The sequence below is a fragment of the Leuciscus leuciscus genome (assembly GCF_965113295.1).
Source record: "Leuciscus leuciscus genome assembly, chromosome: 5".
Lineage (NCBI taxonomy): Eukaryota > Metazoa > Chordata > Actinopteri > Cypriniformes > Leuciscidae > Leuciscus > Leuciscus leuciscus.
This window is the reverse complement of record NC_138729.1, coordinates 4,390,877-4,409,789: the sequence shown is the minus strand read 5'-3', so window position 1 is coordinate 4,409,789 and position 18,913 is coordinate 4,390,877. Positions and strand designations below refer to the sequence as shown.

General features: G+C 35.6%; 3 protein-coding genes across 4 annotated transcripts in view; 2 read left to right on the top strand and 1 right to left on the bottom strand.

Moving 5' to 3' along the window:
• Nucleotides 1-56: 56 nt before the first annotated feature.
• On the top strand, nucleotides 57-16,212 carry vps33a (VPS33A core subunit of CORVET and HOPS complexes). Its single transcript, XM_082170535.1, has 13 exons — nucleotides 57-207; nucleotides 432-497; nucleotides 2,802-2,929; nucleotides 3,143-3,326; nucleotides 5,933-6,049; nucleotides 10,354-10,525; nucleotides 10,633-10,826; nucleotides 11,677-11,803; nucleotides 13,325-13,392; nucleotides 14,113-14,250; nucleotides 14,513-14,650; nucleotides 14,937-15,105; nucleotides 15,573-16,212. The coding sequence occupies exons 1-13, from the start codon at nucleotides 106-108 to the stop codon at nucleotides 15,764-15,766; spliced, it is 1,797 nt and encodes a 598-aa protein (XP_082026661.1). The 5' UTR covers nucleotides 57-105; the 3' UTR covers nucleotides 15,767-16,212.
• The window catches only part of gtf2h3 (general transcription factor IIH, polypeptide 3), a 19,430-nt gene continuing 12,193 nt past the window's right edge, over nucleotides 11,677-18,913 (top strand). The window contains exon 1 of the mRNA XM_082170557.1: nucleotides 11,677-11,687. The gene's annotated coding sequence lies outside the window, so the exon portion shown is untranslated. The remainder of the gene's footprint in view (nucleotides 11,688-18,913) is intronic.
• Nucleotides 16,875-18,913, bottom strand: part of eif2b1 (eukaryotic translation initiation factor 2B, subunit 1 alpha) — an 8,048-nt gene continuing 6,009 nt past the window's right edge. For both annotated transcript variants that reach the window (XM_082170554.1, XM_082170553.1), the window contains 2 exons: nucleotides 18,725-18,850; nucleotides 16,875-17,135 (listed from right to left, as the gene is read on the bottom strand). In XM_082170554.1, coding sequence (XP_082026680.1) covers nucleotides 16,983-17,135; nucleotides 18,725-18,850 — 279 coding nt within the window. In that variant the 3' untranslated portion in view covers nucleotides 16,875-16,982. The remainder of the gene's footprint in view (nucleotides 17,136-18,724; nucleotides 18,851-18,913) is intronic.

Sequence of the window (18,913 nt, the reverse complement as noted above, 5' to 3'; positions counted from 1 at the left end):
TGGGAACTGGAGTAATAATATGTACATCTGCTGGCTTTTATTTTGAAAGACGAATCACGTGACATCATGAGGCCGTGAAAGTCATATGATTGCGATTTAACGAATATGGCGTCGCATTTGTTTTGTGGCAGAGTAAACCTGAATATTTTGAGAGAGGCTGCACGAAAAGACCTGCGTGAATTTTTAGATAAATGTTCGGGAAGCAAGGTAAAGCTTTTTGCTTTAATAAACATGCAGAGTAGTCATTCTTCTGCTGTCACTCTATCATTTATTCAAATCTACTTCCCTTATAAGAATGTGAACTGCACTTTGTGTTATTGTTGTATTGAACTAGTATTATTACTGCAAATACTGTTCAGCGATACTGTCAATGGACATGTAACGTGTCGTCATCCTTTAGTTCATGTGTTGTTGTTGTTGTTCTTTATAAGGCCATTGTTTGGGACGAGTATCTTACTGGACCTTTCGGGTTAATTGCTCAATATTCCCTTTTGAAGGTGAGAAACTGTACACAAATTGTACCTAAAAATACACACATACTGTAGTGAGTGCACATATATATGCAGTGGTGTAGTCTACGTGATACGCAGGTATACGCCGTATACCCACTAGAAAAGGCCAAGGATTTGCGTATACCCACTTAAAAAAAGCGTGAGGATACGTATCAACTTCGTTTTGTGTCAGAACTTTCACACTTTCATTCATAAATTCACCCCGTCTGTGTTTGCGAAGCGACGGATCGAATCGCGGAATCCAGTCACAAATGGAACTTGCTATATAAAGCAGAACGTCACGGATTTAGGCTATTTTTGAATGAATAAATCAAAAGTAGCTGCTGTACAATGAATCAAATCTCGATATGGACTAGTGTCTATGAATATTAAAGCTAAAAGAGACTGCAATTGTTCTACGCGTCTCTGGGAATGAGCGCTCAGTGTGCTGCTCCACTACACACACACACACACACACACACACACACACACACACACACACACACACACACACACACACACACACACACACACACACACACACACACACACAGAAGCACGCGTGACTCACGCTCGTGGTGTTTTCAGCGTTTCACTGTATTGAGACATGATGTAGGCTACACATGTGCACTTCATCACAGAGCTGCTATGAGAGTCACTTGATGAGAATTTCACCATTTCATTTGATAAAACTATCGTCATTCATTCGTTTCATATACACACAGAAACTGTTATGTCTTTACGACAACCTGTCAAAATAAAAGTTCTGTATAACTTGAAGAAATTATAACAGAAATATATTACTATTGCACAGAGTATACTTCAGGCCTAATAATAATAATAATAATAATAGTTTATTAAAACAAACAGAAACTCAAATGTCTACAACCCACCAAAATAAAAGTTCGGTCTAACTCAAATTAATTAGAAAGGAATTGCACAGTAAAATGTATTTAAACAAATTTTTTTTTTCAAAAACACCATTTCTAAAAGTAAATTTGTATTTGTGCCTATAATGTTTATTTTATTTTATTGTTGATAATTGTCAACTGATAAAACCTGTGCTTCAGGGACCATATTCATATAACAAATAAATAAGTTGATAACACTTAGTATTTCATAATGCTCTCAATTACATGTCGATGCATACTGTATGCATTAGTGAGTGTGGTGGTGCTTATGGGGTGACGCTCTGGGCTGGGTGAGTATGCCGGGGGGGGGGGTTATATTAGAGTATACTCACTACAAAAAACTAGACTACACCACTGTATATATGTATGTATGTATGTATGTGTATTTATATTAATACATATTAATGTCTCTTATGCTCGTCAAGCCTGCATTTATTTGATCAAAAATACAGAAAAAAATGTAATATTGTGAAATATTATTACAATTTAAAATAATGGTTTTCAATTTTAATATACTTTAAAATATAATTTATTTCTGTGATACAAAGCTGAATTTTCAGCATCATTACTTTAGTGTCACATGATCCTTCAGAAATAATTCTAATATGCTGATTTGATACTCATTATTATTCATGTTGGAAACAGTTGCGCTCCTTAATATTTTTTGGGAACCTGTGTTTTGTTTTGTTTTTTTGTTTTTTTTCTCTCTCTTCAGGATTCTTAGATGAACAAAAAGTTAAAAAGAACAGCATTTATTCAAAATAGAAACCTTTTCTAACAATATAAATCTTTACTATCACTTTATCGATTTAATACATCATTGTTAAATAAAACTAACACTTTCTTTCCGAAAAGGAAAGAAAAAAATCACTGACCCCAAATTTTTGAACGTTAGTGTATGTTGTTTCAAAATATTAATATTTTAAATAAATGCTGTTCTTTTTTTTAACTCTTTATTCATCAAAGAATCCTGAAAAAGCATCACAGGTTATTAAATAAAAATCACATTGATAATAAATCAGCATATTAGATTGATTTCTGAAGGATCATGTGACACTGAAGTACTGATGCTGAAAATTCACAGGAATAAATTATATTTTAAAGTATATTAAAATAGAACACCATTATTTTTTTCTGTACTTTTGATCACATAAATTCAGGCTTGATGAGCATAAGAGACTTATTTCAAAAACATAAAAAATAGTAATGTTTCCAAACTTTTAACTGGTACTGTGTGTGTGTGTATATATTGTCTATGTGTATATACTGTCTATATGTATATCATATCAAAAACATTGTTGACATTTGCCCTTTACATTTGACTTACCATTTACATGGTTTAAATATAATTGTATTCCTTGTCAAGAAGGTGATTGTCTTAATTTAATTTATTAAAAAGGAACATGAGGTCGAGAAAATGTTCACTCTCAAAGGGGGTCGTATACCATCCGCTGCCGTCAAGAATATTGTCTTTTTTGTCCGACCGAGGTTGGAATTGATGGACATCATTGCAGAAAATGTTGCAAGGTAAGTCTCATTTCTATAAAGAGCAAAACTATTTATTTTAAAGAGCGTATTATGAACTTTTCATAAAATGTGCCGACTTTCTATTTGAGACAATAGTTTCTCCCACAATAACTTTCATAACAGATGTTTTTATTAGTTCTAGTGTTTTCTGGCAGTCATAGTGATTGTAATGCTGCCTCGCTGATGATACTTATGGTAATATTTGCATTGCAGTGAGGATAAATTACAGCCCCGAGATTTCCACATTCTGTTCGTGCCTCGCCGGAGTCTCCTGTGTGAGCAGCGGCTGAAGGAGAAAGGGGTTCTTAACTCTTTCACAAACATCGACGAGTACATTCTGGACCTTATACCTTATGATGGAGACCTTCTTTCCATGGAGTCTGAGAGTTCATTTAGGGTAAGACAATGTCTTAAAGGGGTGGTATAAGATGTAAAATAAGTCTCTGATGTCCCCAGAGTGTGTATGTGAAGATTTAGCTCAAAATACCCCACAGATATTTTTATATAGCATGTTAAAGTTGTCACTTTTTGAGGGTGAGCAAAAACGCACCGTTTTTGTATCTGTTCCTTTAAATGCAAATGAGCTGCTGCTCCCGGCACAGGGGGCGGAGCTACAACAGCTTGTTCTTAGCAGCTCCGATTACCTCACACACACATGCACTGGAAATTTTAAAAACGTTTAGCCATTTATGTTCAAACCGGAGTCAGACAATGATGGAGAGACTCAAGAAGAAGTGACAACATGTAGAAGCAACAGGACATTTCTGAATGGTTAGTTGATGAATTTATGAAGCTGATGTGTAGTTATCTTCTAGGCATTGATTAGCATATTCTGTCCTGATAATCGATAAATCGTGTTCCGGGGGCGGGGTTTATGTAAATTCTAGGGTCGGTGATGTCACTAACCCGGGAGGAATGTGGTGTAGTCTCTATCAGCCGTTTGTTGTAGTCCTTAAAAAGCAATTTCTTTAAAAGCAAATATCTCCCTTTGCTTTGAACTTTGAGCGTTGTAACTTTGCAGATGTTGTTTATGCTCAAACAGCAACATTACACACTAACTAAAGTTAGAAAAGTGAAATCATAATCAACCACCCCTTTAAAGCAACACTATGTAACTTTTCAACCTTCATAATTTATTTCCAAGATCCTTGTGATGGTACATCGACTTACAATAGGTTGAATGACACGTCTGCCATAGCCTGACAGGGTCTGTATCGCTTTTACTGGCACTATGTAACTTCGGGGTTCGGGTAGTAACAAGAGCACAAAAAGAACTACAAAATTCGACTGCTTTACGGCATACGTCACTTCCCTGTGAGAGGCCAACCAGCGTTTGTTTTCGGCTTTCGTGCATATGTTTTTGTCATTTTGTTTACACCTGGCCACTTAATGCGTTTTCTCTGATCGGATCGTGAAAAGTCCAGGTTTAAATGCCCTCCGAAACGCATTTGAGACGGATTTGAATCCGATCCCTCAAACCACTTCAGGAGGAGATCTGAGACGCATTCCAGACGAAACTGGACAAGTGTAAATGCATATGGTTGTTGAAACCACATATGTAAATTGTACTCCTCCCAAAAATGTATAGGCTATATGTTATATCCAGATATGATGACGCGCTGGAACACGCATCACCGCAGATGAGCAACTGCATCAAGCCAACGTGCAAACTATCGCAAATCAAAGTGAAAGTAAGTCGCAGACGCTTAACACACAATCTTCATCATTAAAAGTAAAGAAACGAAATGATCTTACCAGGGCTGTTACTGCTCTCTCTTATGGCGGTCTTTGATTTTGAAATTTTAGCTGATGATCAATAAAATGCAGCTCATATCTGTTGTTTTCGGTGACGTGCACTCCATTAAATCTGCATATAGCGCGAGAATTGAAGATCGGATTTAAATCCGTTTCGCAAAAATACATTTATGTGACCAGGTGTAAATGGAATCGTTTTGATAAATCATAGCTATGCCTCACGAATTAGTTTTCCAGCTGAACTCAGGTGTTGTGAGGTGTATTTATCACGTAGTCCTGAGAGGGATATCAGACGCTGTTGACGTTGATTCCTGCGATTATCATGAGAACAGCTTTCAATATCTCACATAATTATCAGAAATAAGCCTAACGTAGAGGTTGTAAATAGTGTAAACGAGCACAATTTGCAAACTATTATGATAAATTGCAATAATCATGTCTAATGACATCATAACGGTTATGAAATAATGCGATGTACATTTAACTTAATTGATGTTATCTGGCATTTTGTAATGTTTACATTCCAATAAAAACAACACAAATTAAATTATACAGTAGGCCTAGACTATAGACTATTTACTTGTGATTTAGCTGCAATCATGTAAAAACGTTATAATATAATATATTTACGACAGTGCAAGTATTCCACAGCGACTCTAGGGGTCGCTGTTTGACAAACACACAATTTCTACTTAGTGTGGCTTATAGTGTCACATATATTCTGGGTTTGTGTTCATATCCTGAAGGTTTTCTGATTCAGGGTAAGTCAGATTTTGGTTATAAACATCCATGGATGCAAAATACTGTCTCTGATGGGCATATTCAGCCATATGGGATTATATTATGACCAGTTGAGTTGTTCTTGTGGATATTCTGATATGGGCAATTGAATCATCTTTTATTTATTTGTTTTTTAAGCAGAGTTGGACTTTCTGTTATTTAGATTTTTTTAGACACCATATTCAAAGACATGATTTAGTAAAGCTAAGCTACAAAAATGTCTCATTCTAAAATGTGTGACTTTACAACAGCAAATTTTGTCATATTTGTTCTGTTCTTTAATCATAATCATTAGAAATTACGCATCAAAAAATGTTCTTATCTCAGGAGATCTAATGTAAATCTATCCCAGATGTTCTGTACTCAGGGAAAAATAAAAGTGTGTGATATGATCCTGTTTTATATGCAATATATAGCAGACACATCCATGAGTAATGTTTATGTAACTTGTTTTCTTCTTTTGTGAAGGAGTGTTATTTAGAGAATGATCAGACAAGCCTGTATCACGCTGCCAAGGGCCTCATGACTTTGCAAGCGCTTTACGGGACGATACCGCAGATCTTTGGTAAAGGAGAGTGTGCAAGGGTGAGTAGAAAAGCATTCGTGTCAACTTCGCCATCTTGGCTGCTCTTTTCCAACATTTGACTCCATGAATCTCACAAACGTCATTTCTAGCATCTCGTTCTTCCTCAGTGATGCATATTTATGGAAGTTTGCTTCCACAGAATAAAATAATAATGTGTTTCTGACTTTATCCCACAATTCTGACTTTTTTCTCATTTGCGAGATATAAACTCACAATTTGGACTTTTTTTCTTGCAATTGTGAGTTTATATCCCACAATTTTGACTTTTTTCTTGCAATTGTGAGTTTATATCCCACAATTCTGACTTTTTTCTCATTTGCGAGATATAAACTCACAAATCTGACTTTTTTTCTTGCAATTGTGAGTTTATATCCCACAATTCTGACTTTTTTCTTGCAATTGAGTTTATATCCCACAATTCTGACTTTTTTCTTGCAATTGTGTTTATATCCCACAATTCTGACTTTTTTCTTGCAATTGTGAGTTTATATCCAACAATTCTGACTTTTTTTCTTGCGATTGTGAGTTTATATCCCACAATTCAGACTTTTTTCTTGCAATTGTGAGTTAATATCCCACAAATCTGACTTTTTTTCTTGCAATTATGAGTTTATATCCCACAATTCAGACTTTTTTTCTTGCAATTGTGAGTTTATATCCCACAATTTTGACTTTTTTCTTGCAATTGTGAGTTTATATCCCACAATTCTGACTTTTTTCTTGCAATTGTAAGTTAATATCCCACAATTCTGACTTTTTTCTTGCAATTGTGAGTTTATATCCCACAATTCAGACTTTTTTCTTGCAATTGTTTATATCCCACAATTCAGACTTTTTTCTTGCAATTGTGAGTTTATATCCCACAATTCTGACTTTTTTCTTGCAATTGTAAGTTAATATCCCACAATTCTGACTTTTTTCTTGCAATTGTGAGTTTATATCCCACAATTCAGACTTTTTTCTCATTTGCGAGATATAAACTCACAATTCTGACTTTTTTTCTTGCAATTGTGAGTTTATATCCCACAATTCTGACTTTTTTTTTCTTGCAATTGTGAGTTTATATCCCACAATTCTGACTTTTTTCTTGCAATTGTAAGTTAATATCCCACAATTCTGACTTTTTTCTTGCAATTGTGAGTTTATATCCCACAATTCTGACTTTTTTCTTGCAATTGTGAGTTTATATCCCACAATTCAGACTTTTTTCTTGCAATTGTAAGTTAATATCCCACAATTCTGACTTTTTTCTTGCAATTATGAGTTTATATCCCACAATTCTGACTTTTTTCTTGCAATTGTGAGTTTATATCCCACAATTCAGACTTTTTTCTTGCAATTGTAAGTTAAGATCCCACAATTCTGACTTTTTTCTTGCAATTGTGAGTTTATATCCCACAATTCAGACTTTTTTCTTGCAATTGTTTATATCCCACAATTCTGACTTTTTTCTTGCAATTGTGAGTTAATATCCCACAATTCTGACTTTTTTCTTGCAATTGTGAGTTAATATCCCACAAATCTGACTTTTTTTCTTGCAATTGTGAGTTTATATCCCACAATTCTGACTTTTTTTCTTGCAATTGTGAGTTTATATCCCACAATTTTGACTTTTTTCTTGCAATTGTGAGTTTATATCCCACAATTCTGACTTTTTTCTTGCAATTGTAAGTTAATATCCCACAATTCTGACTTTTTTCTTGCAATTGTGAGTTTATATCCCACAATTCAGACTTTTTTCTCATTTGCGAGATATAAACTCACAATTCTGACTTTTTTTCTTGCAATTGTGAGTTTATATCCCACAATTCTGACTTTTTTTTTCTTGCAATTGTGAGTTTATATCCCACAATTCTGACTTTTTTCTTGCAATTGTAAGTTAATATCCCACAATTCTGACTTTTTTCTTGCAATTGTGAGTTTATATCCCACAATTCAGACTTTTTTCTCATTTGCGAGATATAAACTCACAATTCTGACTTTTTTTCTTGCAATTGTGAGTTTATATCCCACAATTCTGACTTTTTTTTTCTTGCAATTGTGAGTTTATATCCCACAATTCTGACTTTTTTCTTGCAATTGTAAGTTAATATCCCACAATTCTGACTTTTTTCTTGCAATTGTGAGTTTATATCCCACAATTCTGACTTTTTTCTTGCAATTGTGAGTTTATATCCCACAATTCAGACTTTTTTCTTGCAATTGTAAGTTAATATCCCACAATTCTGACTTTTTTCTTGCAATTATGAGTTTATATCCCACAATTCTGACTTTTTTCTTGCAATTGTGAGTTTATATCCCACAATTCAGACTTTTTTCTTGCAATTGTAAGTTAAGATCCCACAATTCTGACTTTTTTCTTGCAATTGTGAGTTTATATCCCACAATTCAGACTTTTTTCTTGCAATTGTTTATATCCCACAATTCTGACTTTTTTCTTGCAATTGTGAGTTAATATCCCACAATTCTGACTTTTTTCTTGCAATTGTGAGTTAATATCCCACAAATCTGACTTTTTTTCTTGCAATTGTGAGTTTATATCCCACAATTCTGACTTTTTTTCTTGCAATTGTGAGTTTATATCCCACAATTTTGACTTTTTTCTTGCAATTGTGAGTTTATATCCCACAATTCTGACTTTTTTCTTGCAATTGTAAGTTAATATCCCACAATTCTGACTTTTTTCTTGCAATTGTGAGTTTATATCCCACAATTCAGACTTTTTTCTCATTTGCGAGATATAAACTCACAATTCTGACTTTTTTTCTTGCAATTGTGAGTTTATATCCCACAATTCTGACTTTTTTTTTCTTGCAATTGTGAGTTTATATCCCACAATTCTGACTTTTTTCTTGCAATTGTAAGTTAATATCCCACAATTCTGACTTTTTTCTTGCAATTGTGAGTTTATATCCCACAATTCTGACTTTTTTCTTGCAATTGTGAGTCTATCTCCTACAGTTCTGACTTTTTTCTTGCAATTGTGAGTTTATATCCCACAATTCAGACTTTTTTCTTGCAATTGTGAGTTTATATCCCACAATTCTGACTTTTTTCTTGCAATTGTGAGTCTATCTCCTACAGTTCTGACTTTTTTCTTGCAATTGTGAGTTAATATCCCACAATTCAGACTTTTTTCTTGCAATTGTGAGTTTATATCCCACAATTCAGACTTTTTTCTTGCAATTGTTTATATCCCACAATTCTGACTTTTTTCTTGCAATTGTGAGTTAATATCCCACAATTCAGACTTTTTTCTTGCAATTATGAGTTTATATCCCACAATTCAGACTTTTTTCTTGCAATTGTGAGTTTATATCCCACAATTCAGACTTTTTTCTTGCAATTGTTTATATCCCACAAATCTGACTTTTTTCTTGCAATTGTGAGTTAATATCCCACAAATCTGACTTTTTTCTTGCAATTGTGAGTTAATATCCCACAAATCTGACTTTTTTTCTTGCAATTGTGAGTTTATATCCCACAATTCTGACTTTTTTCTTGCAATTGTGAGTTTATATCCCACAAATCTGACTTTTTTTCTTGCAATTGTGAGTTTATATCCCACAATTCTGACTTTTTTTCTTGCAATTGAGTTTATATCCCACAATTTTGACTTTTTTCTTGCAATTGTGAGTTTATATCCCACAATTCTGACTTTTTTCTTGCAATTGTAAGTTAATATCCCACAATTCTGACTTTTTTCTTGCAATTATGAGTTTATATCCCACAATTCAGACTTTTTTCTCATTTGCGAGATATAAACTCACAATTCTGACTTTTTTTCTTGCAATTGTGAGTTTATATCCCACAATTCTGACTTTTTTTTTCTTGCAATTGTGAGTTTATATCCCACAATTCTGACTTTTTTCTTGCAATTGTGAGTTTATATCCCACAATTCTGACTTTTTTCTTGCAATTGTGAGTTTATATCCCACAATTCTGACTTTTTTTCAATGCGAGATATAAACTCAAAATGTTTTCATTATTCTGCTATTTTCTCAATTCGCAACTGCGACTTTATATCTCTCATCCTGACTTCATAACTTGCAATTGTGCATTTATATCTCACAATAAAAAAAAAAAACATCTGAATCGTGAGATGTAGACTCGTAATTCTGAGATTTCTTGCAATTACCTTTTTTTTGTGTTTATTCTGTGGCAGAAACGAGCCTCCATACTAATTTGTAGTAGCTTGGTAAACACAATTTTGTTTTCCATTTCACTGAAGTATAAAAAGATGTTGTTTTATTTATTTGTTTCACTTTGATGATGCATTCTGGCATTGTGCTGTGTCTCTCAGCATGTGGCCAACATGATGCTGCGGATGAAGAGAGAGTTTGCAGGTCATGCTCAAATCCTGCCTGTTTTCGACACACTTCTCCTGTTGGATCGTAACGTGGACTTGCTGACACCATTAGCCACTCAACTTACTTACGAGGGTCTTATCGATGAGATCTATGGCATCACCAATGGTAAATGAGTTTAAGAATGTGTGCAGACACGAAATAAAGACTTTAGAAGTACATGATTTAAAGACTGTGTAAGCTCTCGTTTGCTCATACCTTGGTTGCTTTGACAGGTTATGTGAAGCTTCCTCCTGAGAAGTTTGCGCAGAAGAAACAGGGAGAAGGTGGGAAAGATCTTCCCACTGAGCCCAAGAAACTGCAGCTCAACTCAGCCGAGGAGCTTTACGCCGAAATACGTGACAAGAACTTCAATGCTGTCGGTGCGGCTCTCAGCAAGAAAGCCAAGATCATATCAGCCGCGTTCGAGGTTTGTGCTGCTTTTGTGAAGCAGAAACTGATGTAAAATAAATGCACTATTGCTCAAAAGATTGTTTTAGAAAGAAGTCTATTTGATGAAGGATACTGTAAGATTGTGTTACAATTTATAAGAATTGTTTTCTGTGTGAATATTTGTTAAAATGTGATTTATTCCTGTGATCAAAGCTGAAATACTCCAGTCTTCAGTGTCACATGATCCTTCAGAAATCATTCTAATATGATGATTTGATGCTCAGGAAACATTTCTGATTATTATCAGTGTTGAAAACAGTTGAGCTGCTTCATATTTCTGTGGAAACCGTGATAAACTACCATTTAAACATTTGGAGTAACTACAATCTTTTTTTAAAAACAGAAATAAATACTTTAATTCAACAAGGAAGCATTAAATTGATTCAAGTGACAGTAAAAACATTTATAATGTGCAGTTTCTATTTCATACACATGCTGTTCTTTTGATATTTCTATTCATCAAAGAATCCAGAATTTTTTTTTTTAAACAGTTTTCACAAAAAACCCTAAGCAGCAAAATCTGTTTTCAACATTGATAATAATAAGAACAAGTATTAATAATTGAGCACCGATGAAATCATCATATTAGAATGATTTCTGAAGGATCATGTGACACTGAAGACTGGAGTAATGATGCTGAAAATTCAGCTTTGATCACAGGAATAAATTACATTTTAAAATATCTTTATTTTATTTATATATATGGTTTATTATAGTCATTTTAAACTGTAATAATATTTCACAATATTACAGTTTTACTGTATTTTTGAGCACGTAAATGCCCCCTTGATGAGCAGAAGTTAAGCTGGTTCTCTCGTCTCTGACAGGAACGGCACAATGCAAAAACTGTTGGGGAGATTAAACAGTTTGTTTCCCAGTTGCCCCACATGCAGGCGGCTCGCAGCTCACTGGCGAATCACACCTCCATCGCTGAACTCGTCAAGGACATAACCAGTGAGTCTGAGACCAATCATTCATGCGTTCAGAAATGAAAGCAATATTTTGAGGTCTGTGGACCGCTGTCAGTGAGCATAGACAACAACTGCAACTCGTCCCTCATACGCATTTTAGCAGGAAAGCGGGCTGGAAAGATTTAACAAATCTCATTTCTGATGAATACTTTTCATCGTTAGTCTTAGTCTACAAAGATGCAAATATTTATTTGAATGCAGGTGCAGTTCAGCTTACAGTGGGTTTACCAAACAGCACCTGTGAGTGTGCAGGGAAAACACATTGTAAAAACTCTTGCCCATTATAGCAAACCATTTTAACATTTAATCATGTGCAGGATCTCAATTATTATGAATAGGTTGTAACAATTCCTGATATCAACAATGGAATTATTACATAAGAAAAATACAGATCAGTTTTTAAATGTTTTGTGGAAGATTTTTCTATTAATTAAAACGTATTGATATGACAGACTGCAAAATTTTACAGTTCTCTCTGATCATCTCACAAATGCAGTTACAGATGTTGAATTATTAACTCCTTTCTGAAAAAAAATAAAAATCAGTCAATAACTACGTTGTGAATAGTGCAAATGTCCTAAAATGTTTAGTTTATTATTTTTTTTATCTGTAATTAGTTTTTCATTGGTGGTCATTTTAATTTGAGATATGTCATGTGTAATAAAGCTTTTTATTTATTTCATTTCATTTTTAGAAATACTAAAGTACTTTTCACTGTAATGATATCTTTAATCCATTTTTAGATGTCTGAAGAACTGAATCCAACATGTGAAAACTAATTTGCAGATCTTAAATGCAATTCTTCTAATACATTGACATTGTATGTTTATTTTAATACTAATTACTATTTATATCAGTAAAGGGGACTCTGACTAGTAATGTAGAATTACCAGCTAATAACAATCAATGGCCTTACATTAAATATAGCTGTTATTACTAGTGAAAACAGAATTGCTGAGATCTTAAATTTAATTTTAACTAGACATATTTAAAAACATGGCCTGTTTTTTTTTACGCACCTTTAGTGCAATGAACTTTAACCTGTAAACTTACAGGATTAATGAAGATTGGGTTAATCAGTCAAGTGGAATTTCTAATGCTACGAATGAATTTTATTTTTTTAGAATTTCTACTGCAAGTAATCAATCTTTTGCTGATATCAAGAATTAGCATTTAGAGAAAATGTTTCATATTCCATGATTACATTAAATGATAATATTGTTTGCAGTGGCCAATAAATATAAAATTGATTTATTTAGATAATTAAATGTTTAGAATTCAGCAAAATTTGACCCAATATTAAATAATATGGTGAGTTGCACATTTTGAACCTTCATGGTGTTGTTAGTCTTGCATTGTAAGTGTTTTTTCCTGTAAAGGTGTTTAACAAACTGCTGGATGAGTTGAACTCGTGGTCTGTGGTGAATGATAATATTATGGGACCTGGTGTGAGTTCATATTAATACCAGTTCAAGAACTCAATGAATTGTTTCCTGTGTTTCAGTCTCAGAAGCCTTCTTTGAGAGTCTGACGGTTGAACAAGAGTTTATGACTGGAGTGGACACAGACAAGGTGCCTTGTTTTCTTTATGACTCCAATATAAAGGCAATGTCACCTAAAGCTGGTGTAAAACGCAAGTTGCGATCGTTTTTTCCCCCCTATTGTCAAGTTACCTTTATTTATACAGCGCTTTATACAATACAGACTGTTTCAAAGCAGCTTTACAGAGATAACAGGAGAATCATGATTCAGTGATGCAAACAGTGTTCAATTCTGTGATAAAGCAACTCTAAAAAAACAATAGTAAACAGTCGATATTCAGTTGAAATGCGAGTGAAACGCTTCTGGAACAAGAACAAATGTGGGCGGGGCTTGATTTTGTCTGTGGGGAATTGATTGGATGGTTGTGGTTTGCTATTGGTGGATCTCATGTGAGTGACAGGTTGCCCCGCCCTCGTCATCAGAAGAAGAGATGATGTTATTCTGATTCAAGATTACCAGGAACATACATTTAAAAAACAGTAATGATATGCATCAATACATTTATAATAAATACTTCAATATTCCATAAAGAATTGACCATTTTGATTTCATGGTGACTTGTATGAGGGAACATGCACTTTTTTTTTTTTATAAATGAAAGCATTATTAGTATAAATATGATAAACATCTCTGCACTCATTATTGTTCGAACAGAAAAGAATGAAGTTGAACATATAAGATCTTAGAAATATGATAAAATAATTCATTTTTAACATTGTACTTCTTTATCATGTGTGATTTTACTCTCAGGTAAGCACGTATATAGAAGACTGCATTGCTCAAAAAGACCCGCTGATTAAGATCCTGCGGCTGGTGTGTATGCAGTCCGTCTGCAACAACGGCCTCAAACAGAAAGTCCTCGACTACTATAAGAAGGAGATCCTTCAGGTACCACTCACTTTTATTTGTGAATGCATAACGGTCAACTTGGATCACATGTGCCTTTATAACCAATCACATTAAGGCCCTTAAAGGGGTAGTTCACCCAAAAATGAAAGTTCTGTCAGTAATTACTCTCCCTCATGTTGTTCCAACCCCGTAAGACTTTCGTTCCTTCAGAACACAAATTAAGATATTTTTGATGAAATCTGAGAGGCCCTTAAGACAATTTAATGTTTTAAAAAAACATGTATGTGCTTTGTTGGTTTAGACGTATGGATACGAGCACATTCTGACCCTCAAGAACTTGGAAAAGGTTGGGTTACTCAAACCTCAAAGCACCATGAGAAACAACTACCCCACAATCAGGAAAACACTCAAACTGTGGATGGAGGACGCCAATGAACAGGTTTGTCCTGCTACTCATTTTCAGTATGGTTCAGTGTTTCTATATAACTGAAAATAGGCTCTGAACCTAACCCTAACCTTAACTCAGTAAAGTTGAGCTAATGTTGCTTTTTTCAGGCGCAAACAAACAGATGTCATTTAAACAAATATATGTGTGTATATACACTCACTCACTCACACACACACACACACACACACACACATTGTGAGTTGACGGTGGCTCTTCCAAGGCCGTCCGTGTTGCTCATGCTTTTGGGAGTGTTTAATGTGAGTTCACTGTCCCTCAGAACCCAAACGACATCTCGTACGTGTACAGCGGCTACGCCCCGCTCAGTGTGCGCCTGACTCAGGTTCTGGCCCGGCCCGGCTGGAGGAGCATCGAGGAGGTGTTGAAGATCCTGCCCGGACCACACTTTGAGGAACGACAGCAGGTTCCCACGGGCCTTCACAAGAAGCGTAAGTGATCAGCATCACATTATTAAAGGTGCAGTCTGTAAGAATGACAACTAGTGGTCGAAACAGGTACTGCAGTCCAATCCAAAATACCGGAGATCGTCGTTTCTCCCGCCTCCTCAGACTCGACGCTCACTCGAGTTGCCAGTTTAAGCACACGCAACACGAACGAGCGCAATGGACAATGAAATTAGGCAAATTGGCAACTGGCAAAATCACAGATCAAAACAATAACACACATTCCAGCCTGGAAACACTGAGCGTAGAAGTGTTTTTCAGAGAAACGAGTATGTGAACTTGGCATGTTTCCTCAATACATTAACATTTCTCTGTAAAGCCACTTTGAAACAATGTGTATTGTGAAAGCGCTATGTAAATACATTTGGGGAAATAAACACTTCCAAGTCTTCATGCATATGGTTGTAATATTTCTCACGGTTATTGTTGATTGCCTTCTCTTTGATCTGTAGGTCAGCCAGGAGAAAACAGAACCACCCTGGTCTTCTTCCTCGGCGGTGTGACGTATGCTGAAATCGCTGCTCTGCGCTTCTTGTCTAACATGGAAGACTCTGGGACTGAGTACATCATTGCAACCACCAAACTGATCAACGGGACCAGCTGGATAAAGTCTCTCATGGACCATCCTGAGGAAAACTTACCTTAAAGAAGCCATTGCTATTCAGATGAACGTCCTCTCGTCTCTCCCACAAGACGCTAATGCTAATGTATACATGTAGTGCGAGTTATATAAAACTGCCAATGCTCTGTTTTTCGTATCATTGTTAATGATTACGAGGATGGTCTAAACGTCTGTTGCTCATTACGATACTAATTTATGTACGTTTTTGAACATTTTGATCCAAACTGCAAGATTTGTCAACAGATACAGTAAGTGTATAAACATACTAATGTGGTTTATAACCTCATTTGTCAGACTGCATGTTTTCCCAGAGGCCACCATTAATTATTTTAGCATCTATTGGCAATTTCTTTTTTGAAATGCATTCCAAGTCACTGTGTATATATATATATATATATATAAAACAAACCATTGGCTTTAGCACTTGTTTATGACTAAATTCAATGAAGTAAACTAACCTGCTTATAATCGTCTCTGCATATTATTAATACGCATATAGCAAGTATTTTAACATCAAACAATCGTGCATGTCACCTTATAAATTAGGGATGCCCTGATTTGGCCGATACCGATAATTCTTTATATTTGAAAGCCGATAACCGATATATTGGGCAATAAATCTAAATTTTTATATAATTTTTGAGAGTCTGATTAGAAAAACAAAAGTCTCACCTGTAAAAGCCATGACTCAAGCACACCATTATAATGATGTTCTCATTATAATTTTATGTCGCCTGTATGACAGACTTGTTGCACTAAACTATTTTCCTTTTTTGAAGTGATTTCAATCATATTTCAAGCCATGTAAAAGCATCATGTTGAACTGCACATCTGAAGTGTCTCAGCTGAAGGAAATAACACATTATTTATTGGCTTTAATATATCGGCCAGATTTTCTTATCGGGCCGATAACGATACGGTGGCCGATATATTGTGCATCCCTATTATACTATTCATAGCTCTGAGAAACCTGATATTTAATATCATAAAGATCCTATTTTATCCTCATTACCTCAGCATGACAGAACAAGTTTCTAATGATGTGTAAATGTATGAAGTCGTTTAAAAATAAATGTAACCGTTTTATAAATACAGCATGTGAGTTTTCTAAATGAAGAAGGGCACATGAGAATCATTTCAACCAGATAATTTAATCTTAAATCCAGGATCTTTCAGTTTTCGGTGCATCTGAAATCTTTACACTTGAGCAATGATCGAAATGCTCTCTGAAGAGTGCTGATCACAGGTATAGCTTGATGAGCTCGTCACTGACGGCAGAGGGCGTCAGCACCCCGAGGTCAGTGAAGAGTAGCGTGATGAGGGACGGGGGGGTGTAGTCGATCAGCGGGTGCTCCTGGCTGAGATCCACTGTTTTCAGGATATCTGCTTTATACTGAAACACGCACAGAAAGGGATATTATGGACCTATTTATGTATATTAAGTGGAACTCTGTGTTTAAACTAAAATGAAAATTAGCCCATGATTTACTCACCGTCAAGCCATCCTAGGTGTACATGACATTCTTCTTTCAGACAAATACAATCTGAGTTAAATAAAAAAATATCCTGGCTCTTCTAAGTTTTATAATGGCAGTGGATCGAAACCAACAGAGTGAAGCTCAAAAACGTGCATCTATCCGTCATAAACGAACTCCACACGACTCCTGGGGTTAATAAAGGCCTTCTGAAGCAAAGCCATGCGTTTGTGTAATTCTAGCTTCCGGACAGATGGCCAAACGTGAGTCTACTTGCGTATAAAGCGCAGCTTATGACATCAGAGGTAGCGTAGTGCGTCATGGCGTAGCGTAAATATCAGCGGTACGTCGCATTACTCGCTTAAGTTGCGCTTTACACTTAAAGGGAGACTTCACTGATTAGCAGTAAGCTTTGTATCAGTAGAAACCCGGTAGTATTTTGGAGTGACCGTGCTTCCCTCCCTCATGTCCCCCTGAGACGAGAGATTTCTGTATTGTATGTCTGGAAAAAACCTCAGATGATGCAAAAATCGTCATTTATCGTCATCAGAGGCTTTTTAGTCCAGAGGCGAGAGACTCCAGCCAATAGGAGGAGCTCGTCCCGCATGTGTTCAACCCACCCATAGGGGGATCTCACCATAAAACACCATCTTTTCAGTTTCGAGTCGACTAGTAGCCTAGCTGTATAATTTCTCCCGATACTGCCCTCTGTAACCGGTAGGCGTGGCTTGGGAGTGACCTCGTAGGACAGTGAAGCAAGTGCATTCTGGGAGTTGTTGTCTTTCATCCACATGAGCCAAAAATACATTTTCTGGCTTTTCTCAGTCTAGAAGGCACCAACTTCTAAAATAATTTCACATTTCTACTACATAAATGACCCAATTTAAATACACATTCATCTTTCCAGCGGTGAAATATCCCTTTAAGTCGAATCCGTATGTTCGTTTGGCCGGAAGCTAGTTATTTTACTTTATAAAGTTTTAAATATTAATATTTTTCTTACACAAACGCATGGCTTTGCTTCAGAAGGCCTTTATTAACCCGCCAGAGCCGTGTGGAGCTCGTTTATGACGGACAGATGCACGTTTTTGAGCTTCAAACTGTTGGTTGTGATCCACTGCCATTATAAAGCTTGGAAGAGCCAGGATATTTTTTAATATAACTCTGATTGTATTCGTCTGAGAGAAGAAAGTCATATACACCTAGGATGGCTTGAGCGCGAGTAAATCATGGGGGAATTCATTTGAAAGTGAACTACTCGTTTAAGGTGTGTCGTAATTACGAGATTCCAACTAGTAAAAAGCGTTCATGTCCTCGTAGAACTCGGAATTACAGCTTGTAAACTGGGAATTTTCTGAGAGCTCATACTTGTACCATGTGACCACTGCAGATTCATTTTAGGTGTTGATAACATAGAAAGGAATAATTCTCAGTCCGAGGACGTGAACAGCTTCAACGTCGCATATTGTCATCTCGTAATTCCGACATGGTGTGAACGCAGCATTACCTTGAATCTATCGGGTACGTCTTGCTGGTTAAGAGGGTAGAGTCGCACAAACTTAAAACTTTCTGCCACCACATAAAATGGTTTGTTGTGCGCCTTCGAACACACAGCCATCTGATAGGTGCCAATCTAGGATATGAATGAATGAATAATTTGATCAATCTAGGGAATGAATGGTAAGAAATAAATGCA